The sequence below is a fragment of the Dipteris shenzhenensis genome, chromosome 5 (assembly GCF_047967505.1).
Source record: "Dipteris shenzhenensis isolate YYH24624 ecotype China chromosome 5, Dip_SZ_1.0, whole genome shotgun sequence".
Taxonomy (NCBI): Eukaryota; Viridiplantae; Streptophyta; class Polypodiopsida; order Gleicheniales; family Dipteridaceae; genus Dipteris; species Dipteris shenzhenensis.
The window spans coordinates 13,013,703-13,040,096 of NC_141600.1; the positions used below are offsets into that span (position 1 = coordinate 13,013,703).

Here is a 26,394-nt window from a genome sequence, read left to right on the forward strand (position 1 = left end):
ACTTGTAGTATGCAGTATCTCAGCTCAGCAGATTCATGCACATGCCCAGTTCACAGCATTGGCAGGCAGTGAAGAGAGTCTTCAGATATCTTAGAGGCACTCAGGATTTAGCCCTCTTCTATGGTGATCAGGGTTCACTTACCATGCATGCTTACACGGATAGTGATTGGGCAGGATGTTCCGACACCAGAGTGTCACATACTGGCAATTGTTTTTTGCTTGGCAATTCATGTATTTCTTGGCTCAACAAGAAGCAACCGACAGTTGCCACGTCTAGTTGTGAGGCTGAGTACAGGGCAGCCTTCACCGCTACAGTAGAGTGTGTTTGGCTTCGACAGTTACTTACAGATCTTGGTATTTGCCAAACATCCTCCACTATTGTCTACACTGACAGCCAGAGTGCTTTGGCCATTGCGCGTAACCCAGTGTTTCATGCGCGTACCAAGCATATTGAAGTTCACTATCATTATGTTCGGGAGCGGTTGTCAACAGGCGACATAGAGTTGTCCTATCTTCCCACAGAGGACAACATCGCAGATATGTTTACAAAGGCACTTCCTCGTCGTAAGTTCGAAGTCTTCCGACAGGCTTTACACTTGGTTCCCTTTGTTACATGATCTAACATTCCTTGTACATTCATAGGTGGCTATATCCTTTTGGATGAACATGTGCCACCATGACCAGAAACTACCAGGTATTCTGAGACGTTTCCAGAGTACTTCAGCCCATCCCATTGAGGGGGGTTTGTAGGCCATCCTTTGGTGGTTCTAGTGATGCCCTATAGGCCATGGTATGTGCCTTGTAGGCATAAGTGTAGGCACTTGTTGTGTTAGTGCCTTCTATGCCACATAGGACACTTAGTCCTATGTGACACCTAGGACACTTAGTCCTAGGCCTAGATACAAGTACTTTGTACTTGTGTTTAGGAACCTTATCTATCAATCTAAGTTGACGTGACTTCTTCTTCGACTCGTCCTGTACTGCACACTCTCCCTCTCTCTTCGTTTAGCATCCACACACTCAGTGATACAGGAGATGTCACCTCTAACACACCCTTTTAGCTCTTGGATCATGGATCATCCTGAGTGAGCTGGAATGGTCTCCAAGCAGATGCTGTGCCAAGGGCTTGGTGAAGTAAGTCTGCCTTGTTATCCTCTGTCTTGCAGTAGCTAAGTTTGATCACATCAGTGAGCACTTTCTCTCGCACATAATGATACTAGATCTCAATATGTTTGGTGCGAGCGTGGAACACCGGGTTTTGAGCAAGTGTAATGCAACTCTGATTGTCACTGTGAAAGTGTCCTCTTCATCTTCAGATCATCCTTCTTGGGCTTGCCACTGCTAGGCTTGCCTCGACCTTTGCTTGCTTTGTCCTTTGCCAGCAATGCCGTTGTTGTCTTTGTTATAGAGTGTCTCCCGAGCCTCGTCCTGTAGCAGTAAAAGTCCCAATTCCTCAAAGGTTAGATGTTTGGTCCTTAGTCTTGCTATCACAGTCGTAACGAAGCTGTTGAACTCCGTGGTAGCATCCCAAGTACCATAAAGGCCAGCTTGAGTCTACCTTTTGACCAACCGATGCTAGCTGATCCCTCACCACCTGTGGTCATGAAATGAATCTCCCTCATCCATATCCATGTTGTAGAGTTGATGTTGAAGAGTCAAGATCTGGGATTTATTATCTGTCTCGTACAGATCCTTCAGAATGGCCCACGCCTCTACTAACATGTCAGCCATCTGGATATGAGGAATCACCGAGTCTGCTGTAGTCCCAATGATCAAGGCCGAAGGCTTGGGATTTCTATCTTCCCACGTGTCGAGTTCATCTCATCTACTGGTATAAGTATTTTCCCCTTGTTGTCCAGCACATCCTCTAGCTTCGCCTCCGTTCTCGTTGTCATCTTCTAGAGTTTCCGAGCCACTAAATGACTCAGGATCTTCACCTTCTAGATAGAATAGTTCGTCCCATCCAGTTTCTCGGATTCTCCAACGTTAGGGATGGTGAAAGAAGGAACTCGATTGGAGGAGGGGGAAGGAAGAGTAGTGGCTGAAGAGGCTTCCGCTTCTGAAATAGACATCTCTGCTGCTACACCATACATCAAAATCGAAAAGCAAACACCACCATCTGTAGACAAGAACTGTTTACAGACCTGACTGAACCTAATTCGCCCTCCTTCTCGCTCATCTAGTTGTGGAAGTCAATCCTCTAGAGCCTTGAATCAAGGTCGTCCTTCAGCAAGGTCCCTGCCTTCAAGCTTCCCACTTATGAGGCTCCTATCTGGGCTATGATACCATGTTAGAAATTGACCAACAGAGGTTACGCACAGCGGAAGAAGTGGAAGAGTGATAGATTAGCCTAGGAGCTCCCAAGGTGTGTGGTGTGGGTGGAACCACAAACTTCTTTACTTAATGTGCTTCACATAGATGTGCAGAACAATAAATAGACAATGCTCAGAAGATATATATGACCAAAAAAATATTTCCGTCCAATGGACACAAGACAACAGAGGGCCAAAGTCCCACCAAACTGTGGTCCTTTGTCCTCACCAAGAGATGCGGTCCTACCAAGAGATGCTGTCCTCCTAGGGGCCCTTTTATAGGGGCTGTTAGCCCCCTATTTGCACTGACCAGCCAGCCCTGCTGGCTGACTTCCCTGCTCCTCCAACCGACCCCACACAGTCTTGTTTTATGGGGCTGTGGGTACCCCTTTTGGGTCTGTGTACTGGCCGACCTGGTTGGCCAGCCGACCAGCCAGCTCAACCTTATTTAAGGGCAGGGCAATGCCCATTTGCAGCCCTCCTTGTATGCAGGGGCCCAGCAGCCCTTGGTCTGCCCATAACCAGCCCTGGTTGGCTGGCTCCAACCAGACCTAACCAGGCTTGTCCAATGGCCAACCCCTTCAAGGCTTTCCCTGCCATGACTGCGCCTGCTCTTAGGCCTCCTGCAGGCCTTGTACCTGCTCATAGACCTCACCATGTGCTGTGCCTCTTCTTGCCATCTTCTGGGCCTAATGCATGCCATGTACCTGCCCTCATACCTTGGGATGAACCCTCCTTTGTTTGCTGTGAGGTGCTGCCCATGTGGCAGCCCCCCCTCTCTCTCCTCTCCCTCCCCCATGCTCTCCTCATTTGGGGGCTTACAGATGGGAGGTGACCTTTCTAACTAACATAGATCCAATTTTGTATTAAGGAGTGAGATCAATGGTCCGATGAATTGGCGATACTTGCTTGCATTCACTGGTAGGGTCATACTTGGACGATTTGGTACTAGGGTCCATGGGTGATGAGATGGCACGACAATGTGTCATGTGAAAAGCCTCTAGAAGCTCTTGAGTATACCGCTTTTTGACACAAAATAGCCTTCCTGATCCTGTCTTTGTCTCGGATATATGTGCAACATGGCTACTTGTGTTGAAATTGTCATAAACAGGGGGCTGTATAAATGGTGGGGGCATCATTGCTCTTGTATTTTGAGCCATTCCACCCGTACCCATGGTGGGGTTAGGCATTCTAGGTCCCACTCCCTACATTATTGGCATATTCCAAGTATTGCCCATTGTCCCAGGCATTCCTGTCTGCATTCCAGGTTGCATCCCAATGTTCGAGTACATCATATTGGCATTTGTAGGGGGCATTCCACCCATCATATGTTGCTGAAAATTCTGCATTCCGGGCTGCGTGCTGCCCATAAAGCTACCTGGCATTCCGGGTGCCTCTGTGGATGGTGTGTGGGCTGAGGAAGGGCTTGCTGTCCCTGATTGACTGAATGAAAGTTGTTGGCATTACTCGCTATAGGGGTGATCGATGGCATCTTTGAAGGCTGTCCATTGAAAGAAACGTGCCTTTGAGTCTTCCTATGCTTCTTCTGTTTCTTTTGAGCTGACTTTTTGCTTCTAGGGGAAGCAGCCATAGGGGGAGGAGCTTGCATAATCTCCGTGACGGCATGTTGCAACTACGACAGGGCTCCCGCTACACTTTGCATTCGCAGCTGAAAAAGGACATTGGGATCAAGCTCCTGTGCCTCATCTACCTCATCATGTGAGTCCTCAGTGGCATGCTCAGGAGAAATTGGCTGTGCCCCATTGTCCACGATCTCACACGGTGTGGCTTGCTGAGATTGATGGCTATAGCAACAATTGCAATGAAGGTGTTTTTCACCCAACATTACCAGGGCTCACCTCTGTGGGAAGATGGTGACGATCCCGGCCAATGGAACCACTGAAACCGGCCTTCAATAACTAAAAAGGCAGTGATCTTCTACTCATCATAAACTTCATAAATAGCCACATGCAAGCTTCAGTCACTTCAACTACGTAGCACAACTTAGAAGCAAACTTCAACAACAACAAAGGTAAGGCTAGAATGCCCCTGCTTAATGAAAATAATACACAGTACACCCACTAGCCCCAAATGCCTTGGCGCCCCCTTATGGTATTCATTTAATGCTTCAGGTACCTCCTAGGGACCCCCGCCCTGATCTGTACCAAGCCGTACAGTTCGTATGGCTGAAACGCGATGCCAAAAAGCCACCTCGGGATCCGTGCCAGGTGGTACAGCTGCTTCGGGATGCATAGCAGTTGGGGCTGCTTCTAGGGCTTGCAGGAGTTGGGGAGAGAGTCAGAACAGCAGCCAAAGAGCAAGAGCAGTAGAAAATCCAACGAAAACCACAGGAAGCTTCTGCTAGACGTCCAAGCCTCCACGAGAGTGAGAGGAGAGGGATGGAAGGTGGGGGAAGGGCATGCATACACATGCATGACAAATGGCACTTCTTTCTTGCCATTGCCCCTTCGTTAAAGTCCTAACCCCCATACCAAGGACAATGTTAGTTGTCCTTGGGCCCAACCTTTAGACCCCTCTTTAAAGCCTTGCCTTGTCCCTAGGACCTAGTGGTGCACCTAGACTTTGCCCCTAGGAACTTCTAGGAAGTGTGCAGTTCCTCTAGCCAGTCCGTCACGGCCAAACCATTACTACACTTAACCATGTTTAACCTCGGGTTAAGCGTGGGTTGAGTTACAAAGATACTTTACATCACTTTTCACGTCCCTGTGACAGCTATACATGGCATCTCCGTCCTCCACCCTTATGGTGAACAATTGATTTTGAAAGTTGAGGATCCTTGTGGAGTTGTTTGTCTCGTACAGACTCTTAAAGTTGTCTTATGCTTGATTCGTAGTATTTGTCAACCAAACATGTGGGATCACGGAATTTACTATGTTTCAATAATCATTGATATCACCTCAACATCCTTTTATTCCTAGTCTTCCAAGCCATGTGCATGTTTAAGTTTAACTACCTTTCCTAGTGTTTCAGAAGACATATCCCAAGGTTCACACAATGCATAAACAAATCTCTCTCCAACACTTATGCACACCAGGTCCAAATCTCCACAGGCAGTGATTTGCTAAATGTATCCGAAATTTGAGGCATCTCCATCATAAATTCTTTTGCCTAGTTGAAAGTATAGGTACTTTTGTATGGTTTATGATAGTTTTTGTTTTAAGCTACTTTATCATTGTTGTTTTGCAGGGGCTATCATATAGGGATAAGATTGATTGATGATTTCTTGTCAAAGTCCAATGTAACAAGGTGTACAGAGTTCAGGGAGACAGCAGAAGTCATTGCAAAGGTTTCATTCCTTCTCGCTTGCTTCCCTCTATGTATTTATGATAAATGATTGAGTTCTAATGCCATGCAAATGGAGCAAGAGTAGACACGATAAATGGTTAAACATGTAATAATATATTAGGTATACTTGCAATTTTAGGATTACTTGGTAAAACATGCTCTATCGTATTCAAGGGGAAAAGCTAGCTAAGTTATTGGTGGTTAGGGTTAATATTCCAAAGGGTTGACTTTGGGGGTATCTATTAAGGTCCATTTAGTAGTAGGTATTAATGTGATTGGACTCCTAAGTTCTAATTGACACTCTCTTCAGCTCTCCTCTCAATATTATGTATTCCTCCCTCCCCACCCTTCCCCCCCCCCCTTCTCTCTCTCTCTCTCTCTCTCTCTCTCTCTCTCTCTCTCTCTCTCTCTCTCTTGCGTGCGAGCATATGGCTCTTGCAACGAGCTCAACACGATCATCTAGGAGGGTCTTTTACAGCCACACACATTCTGGACCCGGTTGGCACAATTAGAGCTTCTCGTGAAGCTCAGTTTCCATCGAGATCACTGCCTGCACATTTTTGAGGAGGGATTTATTATCCCACCAGGGTACACCTAGATTCATCTACCACACTCACTCAGGATTGCCATTATAGAGTTCCGCGTGTCATCGCACCGACTCCGTATCAAGAGTGGGCAAGAGATGGGATCCTCAGGGAGAGTCCTATTTGCACACTATGTGATCAACTGGAGGTGGAATCAGAGGAGCACTTCGTCTTTCGCTGCCCAGTCTACTATGAGATCCGTGGACGATACCATTGTCTTTTCAGAGACGGGTTTGAGGGCCTCTCCAGAATCTTCTCATACCCAGACCAGAGTTGCTTGGTTTCTTTTATCCATGAGGCGGTCTGACACACGGAGTGTCTCATGAGATCCCGGAGACAGTAGCAAGGGGCCTTACGTGGTCCATCCCATAGAATGATTATAGAGTTCTTCCAGTTGGAGCATGTTATCCCCCCGGCCATAGATAGTAGGAGAGGCAAGGACTTTGAGACCGAGATGCGGTACACCCGACAGAGGACAGACACGCAGATCACACTCACCGACATTTCTTCTATTTTTAGACGTGGGGTGCAACCGATCGGGGTTACCGTAGCGCTCGTCAAGCGTCAGATAGCTATTAGGAGGACACGACGGACATCTCATCCAGATAACAGACATCAATCTATCACGGGCTTCTTGCCTACACTATCTAGTCCATCATTGGATGTATCTTGACGTTTGATCAAATTGCCTACTCCATGGGGATTTTGATACCAGGGATTTTTTATGACTAGGCTGACATGTATGAGGATATCATTGACTATGTCTACATAGTTTTCTCTAGCATGGTTTGGATGCTCGTTTAGTAGCTCTGCCCTTTTGCTCATTGTATCAAGTTTTTCTATCAATCTCATAGACCCATCGGTCTTTAGTAGACTTTAATAGACTTTCTTTCTTTCTCTCTTTCTTTCTCTCAATCCTTCTTAGAGGAGACCGCCAGAGATGAGGTGCCACCCTTGACGTAGCCCATCGGATACAGAGATCTAGGAGACCATGTCCTCTGCCACCTCGAGAGACAGCATGACATACACAGATACGTGAGCTCTCTTTGTGTCTCATTAGAGAGCCACCATGGTGCCTGGATACATGGGAGCTTGGGCATGTACTCCGAGCTTGAGCCTTGAGTACTTGATGCTATGATGCTATTTTGCTATAATTGTTGTTACTAGTTACTAGCTTAGCACGTCAACACTCAACAAGGCCCTTTGTTTCAGCCCATAGCGGCTTGTATGAGTTACTTCTTGGTTTGTACTTTGTCTCATAGGCCCATGAGGTGAGTGTGCTATACTTTCCATGAGATTCAAATCAAAGAAAATCTAAGGCCAAAGCCACAATCTTTGATAACTAACCCAAAGAAAGTAAATCTCTCAATCTAAACAAGGTTACATATCGTCGAGTAGTCTCCTCGAGAAATCAAGTAACGCCTGAATCCACAGAGTTAATTCCGTTGACATATGCGTACACAAGCATGGTAAAATCCGTACCTGAAGGTAAATGATTCTATCAACCTTATCTATTGAGTATCCTTGAACTCAAAATCTTAGGTTGAGATCAAGGAATCATTGTTCGAACAACCCCATCAATTGAACCCCTCGAGGCCAATTTTTGGGTTGCAATTTCTATCAACCCTTATTCTTGAATTACTTAGTATTTAGAAAATCCCTCAACAGAATACCCTTGTAATTCAAATTCTTGGGTTGAAATACATGACAGACTTTCCATCGCAGAACAACTAGGTATCCGTTCATAACTCATGATGGAAGAATCTTCATGGAAGTATCAATGGGCAAAATCTTGACCAAAGATATGGTCCCCTTGATCTATCCTCGAAATGCGCCTACATGAGGATAGTTAGTAAAAATTCAGTTGGCTATATCCAGTCAATGGTACTGTTCTAGACATGTATATAGTCAACCATCATAGGAATAGCATCCTATGTGATCCAAAGACTACGGAAACATACAATCCGAAATCTCTTAAAACAAGATCCACTATTGAAGATTCTGTATAAACTTGTGCACAATAATCCACTCCGATCACAGGATCATCCAGTTCTTAGGATTTCTTATCTAGGAACATCAAGTTCCAAACAAGGCATTGAGAGACCATCATCAAAAGAGATGCGGTAACCCTCCTTGAGATTGTGTCTAGACTATGGAGCTCCAGGGTTGAACCCAAAAAATACATGGCTTCTCTGAGGGTAAAGAATCTTAGTCAGCCCTCGTAAAAAAAAATCTAATCAGGTTACCCCCAATTCAATTCAGTGTACTTGTACTTCACCCTAGAGGTCCTTGGGTATTATTTCACGCTGGATTATACCACCACATCAGAGAATCTTAAAGGTAACATACCTTAGTGTCCCATACCAACAAAGTATACTGCAAATAAAAAACTCGGTGGACAATATGAGTGAGTCAGGTAGCCAATGCCTCTTCAACTGAGATGATCCTAGATTGAGTCAAGGTGGCAAATCCGTTCTCAATCCTTTTCTTAATGTGATTATATGATCCCCTTGTGTTACAATACCCCAACCAATAGGTCAAAGAAGAAAACAAGCAGGTAGCATCCCTAACAACTCTTGAATCCTGACTATCCATGACCTCGGGCTAAAAGAGTGAGAATCAGAATGACCCCACCTTTGGACATGATTCAAAGAAGGTATCCATCAAGACTCATCTTGGTCTAATCAATAAGAACCTTGATATGTCCAAACGGTGACTCGAAGAAACGCCATAACTCACAATCACATCGAGATCAAAACTTCAAATAGAAACCAAACACGAATCTATTCACCAAAATTCGAGAAAGGGAAATCCAATTGTCTTAGTTAAGTCCAGTTTAAGATGTAACAAAGTCTCAGGCATCCTCAATGTACCATATACCTAAAAAAAACTTCAAGATATATTGAACAAAAGTACACATTATATAATGTGAAAAAACCAATCAAATTATAAATGCCACTAAGTTACAAATCAAAACCAAATTAACCAAAACTTGGTCAATTTTATAACAAGACAATTTATAATTCATACAAAATTGGGGAGCTTCTTGAGCCAAACGTGGTTCAAAAGATCTAGTCGAGTCAAAAATAATTGGGTGCCGGTCAAAATTGAGGATTTCAACCTCTTCATCGCTTCTCAATAGCACGGAAGCGGTATAAAGACTCTAAAACAAGCTGTCTACATTTAGAACAGCACGAGCCTTCTTCAATATATTTCTGGTACTGAGGGGTTTCATAGTAGTGAAGAGCTGCCTAGAGTTCATCCATCAAGGAATCCATCTCTCGTAGCAGGTCATGAGGTCTACGAGGAATAACCTCCGATGTAGCCTCATCCTCCATCTCAATAAAACAGTAATCCAACGTAGGTGTCTCATTACTTTGATACCCTTCCATGGCTGGAAAATATCTCGCACGGGAGAGGGACTGGAAGAAAAACAGCTGCGTCCAACACGTGCTCTTCACACTAGCAAAAGAGAATTTGGTGCTGCGTGGAATCAAGGAAGAAGGCGGGTAGAGGACAGCAAGAAAGATGGCGGAATCTGATAGGCTGATCTCAGACGGAAAGAGGGTGGGAAATTCGCCTTCATGCGCTGAAGTGCTGAAGTGAGAGAGAGAGAGAGAGAGGAATCCCGTGTATATAAATAGCCAAGAAGGGCCACCAAAAGCTAGGCGAATTTAGGGTGGGTGCTTGATTTAGAGCAAGTGCTTTCCTTGCTAGAGAAAAACAAAAAAGCAACCTGCTTTTTAACCAAAAAACAGTCTCGCTTTTAATAGATCCTGTCCCGCTTTTCTCCAGCCAGCCAAAAATAGCCAAAACGCGCTAAAATCAGGCCTTACGCTCCTTCCCAAAGCCAAGCGCCTGCCCCAATCATGTCGCCCCTATCTCTAATGCCCGAATTTCCTAGACAAGCCATTTTTTGGCTTATGAACGCTCTCTCTTTCCTCCTACTTCTCAACTGCAGCAAATCTAGGTCTCTAGGGTAGTAATCTCATCCTTGAGAACCTAGAGTGAATTCTTTCCCTAACCAGCCCACTCACGCGTCCCCACACAGCCAATCACATCAACAACCCAAGCGTGGGAAGTTATACGTCAGAAACGATCCATCCTCATATCTCTTGCTGAAAGCATCAAGTCTTTTCATCGCCTACCCTTCTCAAGGAATCACGATTTCCAAACACGTAGCAACCGAGAGAGCACACAATTTATGGACTTCTATTTCTTCCACAAATCTCTCAATCATGAGCGCACATCATCAGCCAACGATTCAGCCAGTGGAATTCAGTTTTGCAAGAGCAATCTCAAAAAGCATACCTGGAATACGTCTTTTTTGCATACCTCGCGTTGAATTCAATCGTGATAGGACGGCTGTGATACCAAATGACACGACCCCGCAAGATCTGACCCTATCACTGACCTAGAATCTCGTCCTCAATCCAACTAGAATCATAGCGCAGGCGCCTCGATCCTCTCGACCACCCCCGAGCACGTGGGCTACAGCTCAACTCATCCATAGGCCCGTATCTAACCCAGGCGTCCCATACCACCTGAGCCCGTCCAGAAGACCTTCGATACACCACCTATGATCCGCCATGTAGATGGCCAGAGTTCCGGCCTGGGTCCAAGCCCCATCCATCAGTTGAGGAGCGCTCAACTGATCTCTACAATAGCACTGGCCCTCCCTCTATATAGAAGGAAACCCGCTATAGATAGCACAATGCTATGAATAGCTCCTTCCATATAAAGCGAGCACTATATATGAATCAATCTCTATAGATAGCGATCTCAGCTAAAAATAGCCATCCAGCCCTATGCTATCCCGTAACCCACGTTAACCTGCTATCCAACCCTAGGTACACCATGCACATGACAATTGGGAACCCCGTGCGAGTTCGGTTGGGAGCGGTACCATGTGTTGGGATGCAAGGGAGCAGAAAAACATGGATAGCTATGAACATTAGTCTGTTACAGATTATTGGAAAGTTAAAGTACAAGTCCACATAAAGTGAACATGATAGCCATAGTCTAGGACTAGGGTAGGACTAACTGTCGTAGCGGTAATATGATGACTAATCGTCCAATGACTGACTAACTATCCCAAAGGCTAACTAGAACTAATATCCTAGGCTTACAAGACCATACTAGCGTCTAGGTGTAACAGACAACCCCCCCATGGGGCTGGAGTACTTTGGAAACATCTCAGAGATACTCGGATGGATGCACATGTTCATCCAAAAGGATAGAACCACCTATGGAAGTAAATGGATCCCCTTTTTTCCATTTTCAGCAGCATAGGGTCCTTTTCTTTTTCCTTCGAGAAAAGAAGCTTGGTATTGACTTTTGTCTGGCAAGAGGGCTCTCATGGCAGCACCTTTGACTCCCACTACCGTCAAGGTTTTACTTTCTCATCTGAAGTAAGAAGTTCAGTCTTTACAGGATTGGGCTGTCGTTGGATGCCCTCGAGGAGCCAGATACGTGATTGAGCCGTCATGGGCAGAATTGTTGGACTCATGCCCTCGAGGAGCCAGATACATGATTGGTTACAGGAAAGCTTGGCATTAGAGGGGGAACCATATCCAGGAGGTCACCATCTATGGAAGAGGAGTTTCCATGGCATTTATGGAGTAGAGCCCTATTTTCCTTGGCCTGCATTTGCTGTATCTTTTGGACATGATCCTGTGAGAAGTGTAGCAGAACTGAACAGAAATGAAGAGAGAGCGAGCGAGCCAACCTCACACACACCAAATAGGAAAGGAGAGAGAGAGATGAGAGAACTGCAAGTGATCTCATGAAAAACCCCTCTACTGTTGGGGAAAACCTCTAAATAAAAGACTGCTCAAGAGCTCTCTAGAGGCACCACACTGAGATACCCAACAGGTGAGGGAGGTGAGCTATAAATAAGCTCCCACCCCCTGTAGGTCGGTTGGCATATGTGGGCCGACCCACTACACTAGAAGGGCCGACTGCAGCTCCTGGGGGCCCGACCCCTCAGCCCCTCTATAAGTGCTGGCACTCAGCCCTAAAGGGCTGCCTCAAGGGCCGACTGCTGGGCCAGCAGCAGCCCCAGGTGGCCGAGTACCTACTGCTCCATATGGAGGCTGCCAAGCTGCTCTACAAGGGCTGCAGCCCTGACTCTAGGCCCGACTGGGCTGCTCCACCTAGCCGATCCAATGCTGCCTCATATGAGGCTGCTGCACAGCCAACCCCCCCTGCCTATAGGCCAGCCAGCAAGCCTAGGTGGCTGACCAACAGGTCGGCCCACCTTAGCCTATAAAAGGCCTCGTAGGAGAGGGATTGCAGCACATTAAGATGGCCTGACGAGCCCCAAGTCTGGCTTGGGTAATGCGCCTCCATGTGAGCCCGGAGGAACCTCTCTACCCTACTTTACCAATTCGCAGGGGTGGGCACGCCCACAACGAGGCCCTCACTCAGCCTAACTAGCCTCACACTGGGCCGGCACACCCACAACACTGGCCCTCTCTCTCTAGAGTGACATCAGGAGATGTTGACCTCCAACACCCCCTCTCAGATCCTGGATGGAACACAGACACTAGGAGCTAGGTTGGAACAATTGGAGGAATCCGTCGTGCAATGCTCAATCGTTGAAGACCGTACCATCAAAGAAGCCCCTCTTGGCATGAACCGCCTTAGCACAATCACTAGAAACCTGGTACTATTGCTTCGAGGCCACAGGTGCGAGATACACTCCTCTGGTGCAGTACTGGTATAATAGGTCATCTAGTACAACAATCCAACTATTGGTACTAGTACATCACGCCAACAGAAGGTACTGGAACAATAATCCAATTGAAACTGCCCTCGGTGCAAGGTCTTCTTCCCTGCATGAGTACTTGTATCTCAGAGCTATAGAGCCCCCTTTGAAGCCCCCTCTCAGGTCCAAATTGGTACACTGACGGTAGATTGAGGAACCTTAGTGCTCCAATGACGATGGGTATATAACAGCTCACAAGGATCAATCAACTATGTCTAGATTTCCACACTGGCAATCTTTAGACCCATCTAGATCTCCAGCAGCTCATTAGACAATAGCTGGAGCAGAACACTAGGAGACACCCTCTGGATCTGCCAGGCCATTACGTCCAAACAAAATACCAACTGGTCAACGGGAACAATTCCTCTTGGCTCGAGGTCCTACCTAAAAGCCTGCCTCAATCAGAGTCCATCGCCATTGCATTGTCTGGCAGGTACCGCTGTAACAAATAACAAGCAATCCTCTATACGGATCCAGAAAGCTTGCTGTCAGCGCATCATGTTGCATGCTACTAGAAGGCTGGAGGATATGTTGTAGCGGTGGTAACACTGTCCAGCTGGTTACCATTCCTTTGAGGACACTATTGCCAATAATGACCTTTTTGGCCACATTGGTTACATGTACGTGACGCCTTGAGTGCTTCCCGTTCCTCAGCGGCCGACTGCTTCTGTCCTTTCTGCTTAGTTGCCAAAGCCTCAGGCTGACTCGCATAGGTAGGATCTACAAGCCTCTCCTCCTGGTCAAGCACCATTGGGACCGGTTCCTTCCAGTTCGATGCATTCATTCTTCTACCTGTTATCAAGGACGAAAGAAGGCACCATACTAAGAGGAGAGTTGGGACAATAGGGTTATGGCCACGCCCTTGGAAGATATCTGCTTCCCCACCTGGAGGATCTCCTGCTGAAGTTCATGTAACTTGTTGATGTGCTCCCAGATTGATGAAGACTTCTTGGGATCCAACAATCTCATCTGGACTTCCAAGGGAGAGGTTCGATTGTAGTGGGACACCAAGTGCTCCTAGATACTCTTGGCCACCGTCGTGTGGTTTATGTGATTAATTACCTGAGGAGTACAGTTAAGAAGTATAAACGACCTTACCCTTGCATTGACACGGTCCCAGAACTGAGACATTGTCTCGGCCTCCTTCTGCTCCAGGATGCCAAGATTGGACGCAAGGGGATTAGGCCTGGCAACTCCCACCAAAATGAAGTCTGCCAGATCATACGACTGTAATGCAAACGCCATCATGACCTGCCAAACTCTGTAATTGAGTCAGTGACGGTTGATCGGGAATGTGTGGAATTTTTGTCTTGCTCTCTGCCATCTTGGACAGGGTTGCCATGTCGGAGTGAAGAGGGAATAAAACTGAGAAGAGAGGGTGGATGGGATAGAAGGAGAGAAGGGGATGGACGGAAAGAAGGGGCTGGATATGGTGATGAAGAGGCTATGAGCCTACAAGACCTTTAGACCTCGCTGTCCTGCCCTTGAGAAAACCTCCCTTCCAAAATACCCTTCAAAGTCTGTGTACTTTTCTTGACTCCCAAACAGTACACACCTCACACAATCCTCCTTACAAACACCTCTGAACAACAGCCCTACACCTCCTCCCTATGTGCTGGCTCAACACTCGCTCAACATCTCGGGTCTCTAGCCACCCGTGTGGCTTTGATACCATGTGAGAACTGCAGCGGAACTGAACAGAAATGAAGAGAGAGAGCCCCAACCTCACACACACCAAACAGGAAAGGAGAGAGAGAGAGAGACGAGAGAACTGCAAGTGATCTCAAGAAAAAGCCCTCTACTTCTGGGAAAACTTCTGCACAAAAGACTGCTCAAGAGCTCACAACCATGCTCAAGAGGCACCACACTGAGATACCCAACAAGTGAGGGAGGTGGGCTATAAATAGGCTCCCACCCCCTGCAGGTCGGTTGGCATATGTGGGCCGACCCACTGCCCTAGAAGGGCCGACTGCACCTCCTGGGGGAACTGACTCCTTGAGCTCCTGTATAAGGGCTGACAAATCAGTAGTTGGCCCTTGAGGCAGCCAATTTAGGGCTGAGCCAGCAGTAGCTGTCACGGGAATGTGGTTTCATGTGCAAATGACCCCGTGGACAAACTCGAGGATGTTTTGGCCGTAGGGGACTGGCCTAGAGGAAGTGCTAACTTCCTAGAAGTCCCTAGGGGCAAATTCTAAGTGCACCCACTAGGTCCAAGGGCTAGACCAACATTGTCCTTGGTAGGGTGGGTTAGAGCATCCCCTCAAGCACTACCTACCACCCTCTCCCTCTCTCTTCCTTCAAGCACTACTGACTGGTTTTTGGCACGTTCTTCTAGGTAAAGGCTTGGCATGCATTCCAAGGTCGCTCTCTCCACGCATTGCCTGCCTTCTGCATCCCTGAGCTAAGCTCCACTCTCTCTCTCTCTCTCTCTCTCTCTCTCTCTCTCTCTCTCTCCCCCCCCCCCGTGGCTGGAAGTCACCTGTACCTTGCTGGGGGCTTGGACACAAGATAGGTGCGAGGGCAGAGCTCGCCCCTCTTCCACGGACAGCGGGTACAGTTGTTCTGACTTCCTTTTAATTTCCATTTGCTATTTCTGAAGTTATTGCAATGCATTTTGTTGTTTGAAGCTCTCTCTGGGCCCTACAGGCTGTGAACAGAGGGTGTGCCTTGAAAGGAGCCAGAGGAGTTTGGTGTTGCATTTGAATGCCTTGAGGCTTTTTGAGCACTTTTGAGGACTTGCATTGATGGGCACTAGTGTGTGCACTGGAATTGGATGCCTTTGAAGCCAAGGTCTGGCTCAGAAAATGGAATTGCAAGAGCACAGTACAAGGGTGAGCCCTTGTTGTAAAGCAGATTCCATTTTTGAAGAATTAAATAAATACCAAAAGGAGCGCCAAAGCATTTGGGGCCAGTGGGTGTCTTGTGTCTAGGTTACTGACCAGGGGCACTCTAGCCTCCCTTTAACTGTTTTCTAAGATTGTTTATCAGTGGCATTTAACTTGGAAGTGACTGGAAATGATGCAATGTGACTGTAAATGGTGTGAATGCTAAGTTAGTTACAATTTACTGCCCTTTAGTTATCTGAAGGCCAGTTATAGTAGCCCTGGAGGACATTGTGTGTTAGCTCTGCGCAGGACGACCTTCGCATAGGCTAGTCCTTCCAATAACTTGGCATATGCTGAGCATCACCTAGAGGAGCAGTGACGACATCTGCATGGTTGGCAAGAAGCCTTGCGTGCATTGCAAGGTGTGAGCATCCATACAGAGATTGATGAAGTCAGTCGCCATATGGGAGTGTGAGTTTTGCAAAATGATGCACATTGGCAGTTTCAATGACCTAGGTAAGTACAGGAAAAATCACTCCATGTTTCGTTGAGCGTGAAATGTTTCAAAATGTTTAATTGGGACTGTATTTCCTGGTAACTTGGCTGAGCAGATTACTGTAGTTTAGAGGATATATTGTATGAAGCGGATACATGGAGGATTGGATCCAGGGTTTCTTATGGCTCAATCCTTTTGCAATCTCACTTTATATTCAATTGAATATGGGATGGTTGAGCAGGTTGCTTATGCCGCCTAGAGGTAACTCAGTTATATGTTGTATGACTTGATATTCAATTTGAACATGTGATGTAATATTGGTCACTATGCTTTTGTGATTGTTCATGGTGGTCTCTTTTGCTTTTACTAGCAGCAGTATACGTCCCAGTTAAATTTTCCAATTTATCTTAGTTTTGGTCTAGATACTAATAAACTCCTTCAATTGTATGAACATTCAAATCTGCAGGTTGGTTTCAAGATGTTCCTGGGAGTCACTGCTACAGTGACCAACTGGGATGCGGATGGGACTGAATGCAGTCTTATTCTGGATGATAATCCTCTTGTTGACTTTGTGGAGCTGCCTGAGACTTGTCAAGGTCTCTATTACTGCAATGTTTTATGTGGTGTAATCAGAGGCGCACTTGAAATGGTATCTATTTGCTCCCCTGACTGTCCGTTGTATAGGGGAAAAATGCAGCGACATTGCCCCTTCTTTTCATTATGTTCTCTTTCTTATCCTTGTGGGTGCATCTAACAGTATATGGTACCTTAACTAAACTCTTGTTGGTAACTCGGCACTTTTTCCCAAGGTTTCTATGCGTACAGAGGTTAGGTGGGTTCGAGATGTTTTGCGGGGAGACGATGCTTATGAAATGAGATTGAAGCTCCTGAAGCAGGTGGCTGAGGAATATCCTTACAAGGATGATGAGTAACATGGAAAATGAAAGCTTGATAGCCCAACTGGAGTAGTAATTTGGTTCGACACATGAAGCAGGCATTGACAAGCATATTGCCTTCAAAATCATGGCTTCTCAGGTGTTGCTTTAAGATGCTGACTTTCTAATTTGCTAAAAACCATTTACCTGAGATGAGATTTTTGAATTTATTCTGAATGTACATGGCAATTTCGAAGGCCTTTTGTATCCTATAAAAGCTGACATGCAATACTAGAAAACTTCCATTGGCCGTTCTCGCATAAGCAACATGGATGCTTTTGAGAATCGCTGTATAAGCTTTTCTGTCAATCGGTCAAGAGTCTTGAAGTTGATGTTTTCAAATCATGCTGTCTTAGATATTGTCTACAAGACGTTACTATTCCCCTTTGTGATGCTAAATATGGAGAGTTTGTGAAGTTCAAAAGTCTCAGGCATTTTGACCTATAATAATTTGACTTATGGTTGTCGTGCATGAGTTTCATATACAGAAATGAGATACAAGACAACACATTCAAAATTGTCCTCGGCCTTTGACCTAAAGGGGATCATAGAAGTGGCTTTACATAATTGCATGTTGTGAAAGTTCTTGTATGATTATCAAGTTGTTCAGACATTAATTTATGTCTCCAAGCTTTGTCCTTGGAGGTAGAACACGAAGTTTTGTGATTTGCAACATGACATGTATTTTCTTGTTCTATTTGTCACTAAAGTAATATTATTTCTTTTTGTTCATTGTCTACCTCATTTGTACACAATTTTATTTAATGTTGTGCTAAACCATACAGAAGGTGCGGATAAGAGAAGTAATTTGACCATGTGGATTAATGTTCACCTTTACATGAGTAACTAAAGCTTGGGAAAGTGCTGACAAATTTGATGTACTATTAAACTTTAGCATGTAATTGTTGGTGATGTTGAAAGATCTTAGTGGGAATCCAGAACAATACTAGCTACAACTCCAGTGGATTAATCATGCAACATAGTGCAGTGAATAAGATTATATACATGTCAACAACAGGGTTAAAAATAACACATTGAAAGGCCATTTAGCGTGATCTTTGAAACTTTCTATTTTTAAATATTTGGGGTCACTTATAGACATCACTATATTATTTTGGTGCGGACTTGGCATTTCACATTCCGGTGGTCTTATTCAATGGTATTTTATCCTATTCATGACTCATGCCTCTATTTGAACATGACGTGAACTCGTTTAGTATTCATATCTGCACAAGTGACCTTTACATAAGCTGTGGTCTCTAGTTTTTTTAGAATATATTTCTACTTTTCCAAGCCAATATATGGTGGCATAAGCTTTCCATTGGGCTCCAGGGAACCAAAGCAAAGCGCTATGATCCTGTACCTTCTCTTCAATTGATGAAATAAATATAATATTCTGTGTTTTGTATTTTTTGAAAAGAAATTCACGTGAGCCTCCATATGAGGACATAGGGGTAGAGATGGGCAAGAATGGGGAGATGTAACCTTTATTTTGGGTAATGCACTGCAGTGTCCATAGGTGCAGATTTTGGAGGCCCATGTTGACTGTGCGGCAGATTTTCAGCAAATGGCCCTTATATAGTGCACACCCTCGACCCAGGTTGGGTTTGCAGGGGGATTGGTTTGGTAGAAATGGCAGAGACTAGTCAACATATTGGTCAGCCCTTTGGTCAGCCATGTCCTAGGGTTGGTCGGCCATGTGCTGCACTGGTAAAAGTGGTATTCACAGAGTGAATTAAAAAAAGGTGGTTTTTAATATACAGATAAGTGGTTTTACAGATAGGCCTTGAACACGTGATATATAGGGTTTCTACATCGTGACCCCTCCGAAAGGGAAACCAGTCCGTGTGTGAGATGTAGAGCAAGTTTCTTATGTTGGAGTCGTCCAAGGGGGACACATGAGCTTCTCCAAGGCCCTGCCAATATCAAAGTAGATGTCATGGGAAATACTCAGTCCCAAGGCAAGGAAGATCTTCCATCTCGCGAAGAGCCGAGAGCAGCTAAAGTCGGTCAAGACACTGGTCGACTAGATGAGGAGCCTCTTCCAAGTAAGATCCCTTGCATAAAAGTCCTCAATGGTGTGATGAATGAAACTACCAAGTGGCTTAACTCGTGCACGGTGATAGGATATGTTCATGGAAAATAAAGTGATACTCGAGAAGAGAGAAGAAATTAAGAAACAAATCAAGGAATTGGAGGTGGATCCTTTAGAGAAAGGATAGGATAGACTAAGGGAATGCAAAGAGAATCTCCGCAAGCAGGCTCTCATTGAAGCACATCAAACACAGACCTATGCTAAAACTAGTGGGCTGGAAAAGGAGACATGAAAAAAGAAGGAACGTTTAGAATGCTTAGGAAAAAGCATGCCCAAGAATGTATTGAAAGCCTCAGGGTTAGGATAGAGATTGATTATAGAGCACTCAGACTTATTACAAGTAGTGACTAATCACTTTCAACAGCTCTTAGAGGAACTTATCACTTTCAACAACTCTTAGAGGAACCCAAGGTCAAAACAACATACAAGATGAGAGCAAGGGACACTTGCAGTGCCGTTAGAGTGAGGATGGTTTCTAATTTTGTTTCAAGCTACTTTGACAGAGATTTGTCTTTAGACAACAAGCTGAAAGGGGCTGTTGACCAAATGGCTAGAGGGAAAACCCTAATAGAGGACACCAATCCAATTGAATTTTATCAATCCTTCTAGGAAACTGTAGGTTCTTATCTATCGAAGCTGTGGCAGGGATCCTTAGAAAAACGATCCTTGGATCCAATAAATAACATGGGTATGATAAAGCTTATGCCTAAAGGGGAGTAGAAAAATGAACTAAAAAATTGGAAACCCCTTACCATGTTGAATATTTGCTACAAATTTTTTGCCAAAGGCCTAGCCGTGAGACTAAAAATGAAGATGCAAGGTTGGATTAGATAAGAAAAAAAAGGTTTCCTATGAGGCAGACACATCCTTGAGGCAATTTTGACTCTTTGGGAGGGTTTGGAGTTTGATGAAGAACAGGGGCAGGATATATTTTTTAAAATATTGGATCTTGATAAAGCCTATGACGAAACGGCATGGGGTTTCATTCAATTATCAATGCTGGATATAGGCATATGACTCAAATTCAAAGGTTTTTGTGGAGATTCTCTTTCAGTAAGCAAGAGCCAAGATCGAAGTCAATGGGAAGACTTCTAACCCTTTTCCTTTGAAAAGATAAATCAAGTAGGGATTCCCTCTTTCACCCTTGCTCTTTGCAATTATAGTTGATACCCTTGGCTAGCTCATCTAAGAGGAGGTGGACAAAGGAGAAATCAAAGGCATTCAACTAGATGTGGATCTACAAATTGTAAGTCAACATTTTGGAGGTGACACAGATTTAGCATCTCAAAATGATCCTCAATTCGTTAAAGCCATGATGCAATGCCTGGAAACGTTATGTGAAGTATTTGGGTCCAAGATAAACCACAACAAGACTGGAATGTATGGGACTAGGAGTCCTCCTAATCTAGTTATTGAAAAGGGCTGCAAAATCTTGAAATAAGGGGAAGTATTTAGATTTCTCAATTTTCCTATGGGATTCAAATCTACAAACATAGGAATAAAGGGCAAAATAGATTTGAATACAATAACTGGTACAAAATAAAGGGCAAAATAGAAAAATGGCAGGGATTAGAACCTACCTTAGCAAAATGTAAGTTTGTTCTTAATCACTTTATTTATCCTTCAATAATTTACTTTATCTCATAATGATATCCTTCTAAAAAAGTTTTTGAGTAGATCAATTCCTAATTCAAAACTTTCTTGTGTGGATGCGAGTTGGGACATAGAAAAGTGCCAAGGTTCAATGGAGATTTTGTACTATGCCAAAAAGTGTCGGAGGTTTGGGTATAGTGAACATTGAAAACTCTTCTACTCACTTCATGTGTTAGTAGATTTTGAAGGCTTACCAACAACAAAATTTGGTTTGGCTACCATGGTTAGGCATAACATATCTAGAGTCAAGCCAATTTATTGTAGACATTGGAAATCTCTCCCCAAATGAATAGCTATTTTTGAAAGGAAGCCTTGTGTTGAAGAAGGCTCAGAGCTTTGGAAAGGTATGTTGAAAGCGTGATTGAAGCCCTATTTGGCTTGGAATGGGTTTACCAGAAATATGGGAACTTTTTATGAATAGGATTCCATCATTTGAAGAGGTTTCCCTTTGAAAGACTTAGCACTCAAGGGGACTCTAAGACTCAACAAGAAGGGATTGAGATGCTAATAGGACCTGTGGGACACAACAAAAGGCACTTGGAAAAGTGTTTTGGAATTAAGAAGAGCTTTTAAGCTCAATAGGTTTGGCATCATGCTAATTCAGGAGAGGAGGAACTTTTGGGATAGGAAGACTTTAGCACGGATGGGAGGTGGACAACAACCATCCCCCAAAGAGTTTGGATGGATGGGCAAAAGAGCTTTATTACCAATTCTTATTATGTGGATTTCCAAGAGGACCTCATAGCTTATCTCAACAAAAAATGGCATAGAAGAGACTCAACACAAACATGGGGACAAGATTTGAAAAATATGGCGCACAAAGGGATCTTGGAAGAGAAAGCATGCTTGTTGTGGCTAATTTTGCATAAGGCTATGTGGATAGCTAGCAAGGCCAGGGTGATAGGACAAGGAGATGGAAGATTCCAAAAATGTCAACGTTTGTAGGTAGAATACCACACCCTTTTAAGAATTGCTCTCAGCTTCTTCCTGTTTGGAATTTTCTTAAATATCATATTGTGCATTTTCCCTTTCACTATGCTTACATTTTACTGGGAGACACTCTTTGCAAAATGTAGGGAGTGAATTCAAGCTCTAGTTGAAAAGCTAGAGAAGGTGGACCAATTGGTACAACAAGTTCATGTCTGCCTTAAGAAATCTTTGGTGATGGCCAAGCTCACAACAAAGACCTAGAACCTTTTGGTGGAATGCTTTGACAACAACACAAACTCTCTAGACAAAGAAATAGATCAGGCTATCCCAAAGGAGGGTGTGGCATAAAAGACGATTGTGGCTCATATGGTAGTTTCCAAAAGTCAATTAGTTTAAACACACTAAGTTTGTTCTCCTCACTGAATTTTTCCATATTCTACTATGGCTGGTGGTGTTATCAATACCTCTGGGGATGGGGGCCTCAGGTTATGTCTTTGGGTTACTCTGGTGGAGGTTTGTCCCATGAATCACCACTCCCCCCAAAGCAAACTCTTACCAAGATCCTTCTCTTTTATATCCTCATTGATTACACCAAATGATGTGAATATGCCACATATTTATTACAACAGACCTGGCATGCATAAGGCCTCGACATATTTTCCTTCTAAGATGTTGGTGGGAGCCACAACAACTCATGCATCTACCCCTTTGCAAATAGAATGTGCCTCATTAGTGGCTGCTTCACTAACAACCCGCATTCTTGTTGAGGATGGTACCAAAGATACTTCACAAATTCCAAAGGTTGGAATGCTAAAATGCTGAGATGGTAGTGTTGTCTCTATCTGCCCATTTTGTTTCACATGGGCAGAGAATACTTTTTGTAAGACTTTTGCAACTTTTGACCTTTTAATATAAACCCTCATTTTTAAGGAAAAAAACCTGTTGGTTTTAGTAGTACTAAATAGTGTTTATAGAAGTTTTGAATGTTATAACAATCATTATTGTTAATCAATTATTAAGTTTTACTAAACAATCGTATTTCTTACTCAAGTAGTACTAAATAGTACTAAATAATAGGTAATGGGACTGGACACATTCGAGGGAGTGTTTCAAATAATTAGACTTGATATAGCTAGTACTAATTTAGTACTAAGTAACCTAAATTAGATCTATATACATAGGGTTTGACTATAGCTCTGCTATAACTAGTACTAAATACACTTTATCTATATTTATTATAACTAGTGCTAAATACATAGGGTCTAAATATAGCTACTATAACATGAACTAAATAGCACATGAAAAGAAACACTCCACCTGGTTTGATGGGAAATTGCTTAGATTGCATTGGCCTTTGATGGGATTATAAATATCACCCATTACAATTTGGAGACAACCATCTTCTTTGAAGTTTTTCTTTCTATCATGATATTGTTCCATTGGATGTGGTATTACTGTATTGGAAAATATCTATAATTCATTAGAGGCCAATGTGCACCACAAGCGAATGCCTTACTTATAACAAAATCGCTTGGATTACATTGGCCTTTGATTGAATTATAAATATCACCGATTATAGTTTGGAGACAACACTCTTGTTTGAAGTTCCTCTTTTTGTGTTGACCTTGTCCATTGGCATCACTGTATTTTAAAATATCTATAATTTCATCAAACACCAATGTGCACCACAAGCGTGGTGCCATAGAATCTAGGTTGGGGATTACTTTTCATTGTGATAGGATTGAAACTTTAGACCATCAATAAAAACATTAATGAATGAGTACCATTAATGAATGAGGACCATTCAAAGTGGCTAAATAGTACTAAATAACACAACGTAGTACTTGATAAGAAACATTTAGTACTAAATAGACTTCAATATGATACCCAACATATGACAGTGGTACCTAAATAGTACTACTAAATAGCAATATGGTAGTGGTACTTAGAATCTAAGAGAATATGATTGTAGTACCTGAAAAATACTAAATAGTGCTAACTAAGATATGATAGTGGTACCTAGAATCTAAGTGCATGACAGTAGTATCTGAATATTATTAAATAATACTAAATAGTACTAAATAGTGGTACCTAGAATACCACAATTGAGTGCTAGAACTATTAGATGTATTCAATAGTACTAAAGTAGTTTTAGTGTTACTGCTAAACAATACTAAATAGCGGTGAATGATTTTAAAATTTACCCAAATACTACTATACTATTTAGTACTAAATATACGGTTAGAACTCCATCGGTTTTTGCCAAAAAGAGTACTTTTAACATACATGGTATTGTACTTAGACCCCTATGAGTGGAATTCCCTCAAGTAGGCCAATTAATGCAATCCAAAAAACCATGACAATACAATGTATCTAGAATTATAATGCCATAAGTTCACCCAAAATTGATGCGAGAGAAAACAAAGTCCCATAGGTAGGCTTAATATGAGACAGCTTTTTTCTTTCTTGTTTTTAATATATGAGACAACTTATTAGAGTAAATTTGTTTAATTCTCCACATTGATGAGTGGGATGCACTCCAATGTTCGATCCAAAATTAGTAAAATCTATTGAGGCATTAATTGGTAGACATAGATACTTCTACTCCTTGAAGCAATGTTATCCATATAAATTCAATGATTTCTTCTCTTCTTCGATTTTAGCTTTCACATACATTGTCCACTATGAACCTTCGTGTGCATAGCCATATTTTTTGCATAACAAGGCAAACCACTATTTTTCCATTTATAGTAGCTCCCCCCTTATTAGATGAAAAAATCATTTGAAAGAAGAAAACCTCTATGCCTTACCAAAAGTCAACGTCCTCAATGGGTGCTCCAAAATGTGGAACTGTATCACGTGTGGATGTAGAAGTCTCTTTATGAACTTGCACTACACATTTTATACAAACAAAAGTCAAACAACTCAATGACATGCAAACTAATCTTCCATGTCATTTCTGACCATAAGATTAAAAAATCACAAATTCAAGCATTACGTAGGACTATGTAAATTAGAATGATGCACCTCTACGTTGATCTAATTCACAAGCTTTGAATTAGAATCCACACACATGACATGGACACCAACCTTCACCACTATGCAGATGGCCCCACTTGCCCCAACAAGTAAATCCAGAATGACTCCTCCCCTCCTTGCAAAATGCAGGCAAGAGGAATTGCAAGAACAATTTGCTAGACTTTTCCATGCTTCCCCGTAATGGGAGGTTGCCATCGTTGTCTATTCTCCATTCAGATTTTGGAAGCATACAATACTTTTCAAATTGAATAACATTTCTTCAACTTGTCGTGCTAAATTTTATTCATACAATTTTGGGCACTCAGGTTGTGACACATAATGTATAAATCTAGAGACATCTCCTAGATTAGCATGGCAAAATCAAAGTCAGAGACAACAAGCAACAATAATGAGACAAGCCCCATAAACTTTCTAATAAGGTACCTACAATTCCAAATAAACAACACTCCTCGTAAAATGAACAAACAACATATCCCCCATCCAATAAAAGGACTCTTTACCTATCTCCCATCAAGTCTCATTCCAAAAGGATCTATAGATGGCAAATGTATGTGGTCATGAACTCGAAACCATGCCTCCCAATCTGTAACTCTATCCCCCATCCCATGAGTGGTAGAAGAAATGAATAGTAACCATTCAACATGTCCACACTTAGTTTAAGCACTACATCAAGCATGCCAGGAGACCACTTATTCCAATTAAGCAAGCCATCAAACCCTCCACTTCCATGCTAGTGAGCATGTCAAAAGAATTACATCTGCACTATAAGAGGTTTGAATTGCCTTCCTTATTCTTTCATCATGCCTTGCATCATGCAAGACTAAAAAATCTTTAATAGCATTAATACTTTTTTATTTCTCCTTTTTCCACAATGCAACAAACAATTTCATAACATTAGCACAAATTACAATAGAGCCAACAATTTTACTTTGAGTGATTACCTTCCCCTTCCCATAATCCAAATCCTCCCTTCTTCTCTTGGGTTGGAAATCACTCACTTCCACAACATCTATATCTACACTTGCGGTTTGCTTATTTTTTCGCTTAACTAATGTAGTTGGTTGCACCTCAACCTCCCTAGGACTTGCTGTGAAATGAGTAGTGGCCATCTCTCTTGCTTCCATATCATCTTCCAAGTTATGCAAAAGCAAGCCCTTCTCATGGTGCTCATAGTGCAACCTCTCTCACAAGTAGGAAATTTACCCAAAGGAAAATCTAACCACCAAGAAAAGTACTTTTCCTCCCACTTCAAAAACACTCGAGCCCCTCTCTTTTTAATATTCATTGTCATTGAGTACATGCTTACTTCTTTCACTATCTTGCTTTGGTTTCACATATCCACTTGCAAAGGGGAATCTTTCCACTTAGCATATATTCAATCTTTCAACAACCTGCACCCACGCACAACGGTCTAACTATAGCTCACATGATAAGCATATTTCTATCAACT

General features: G+C 43.3%; 1 protein-coding gene across 1 annotated transcript in view; it reads left to right on the forward strand.

Moving 5' to 3' along the window:
* Nucleotides 1-17,289, forward strand: part of LOC147901639 (Transport protein particle (TRAPP) component) — a 33,817-nt gene extending 16,528 nt beyond the window's left edge. The window contains exons 3-5 of the mRNA XM_087374835.1: nt 5,520-5,619; nt 16,759-16,941; nt 17,102-17,289. Of these exons, the coding sequence (XP_087230961.1) occupies nt 5,520-5,619; nt 16,759-16,941; nt 17,102-17,224 (406 nt within the window). The 3' untranslated portion in view covers nt 17,225-17,289. The remainder of the gene's footprint in view (nt 1-5,519; nt 5,620-16,758; nt 16,942-17,101) is intronic.
* Nucleotides 17,290-26,394: the final 9,105 nt, after the last annotated feature.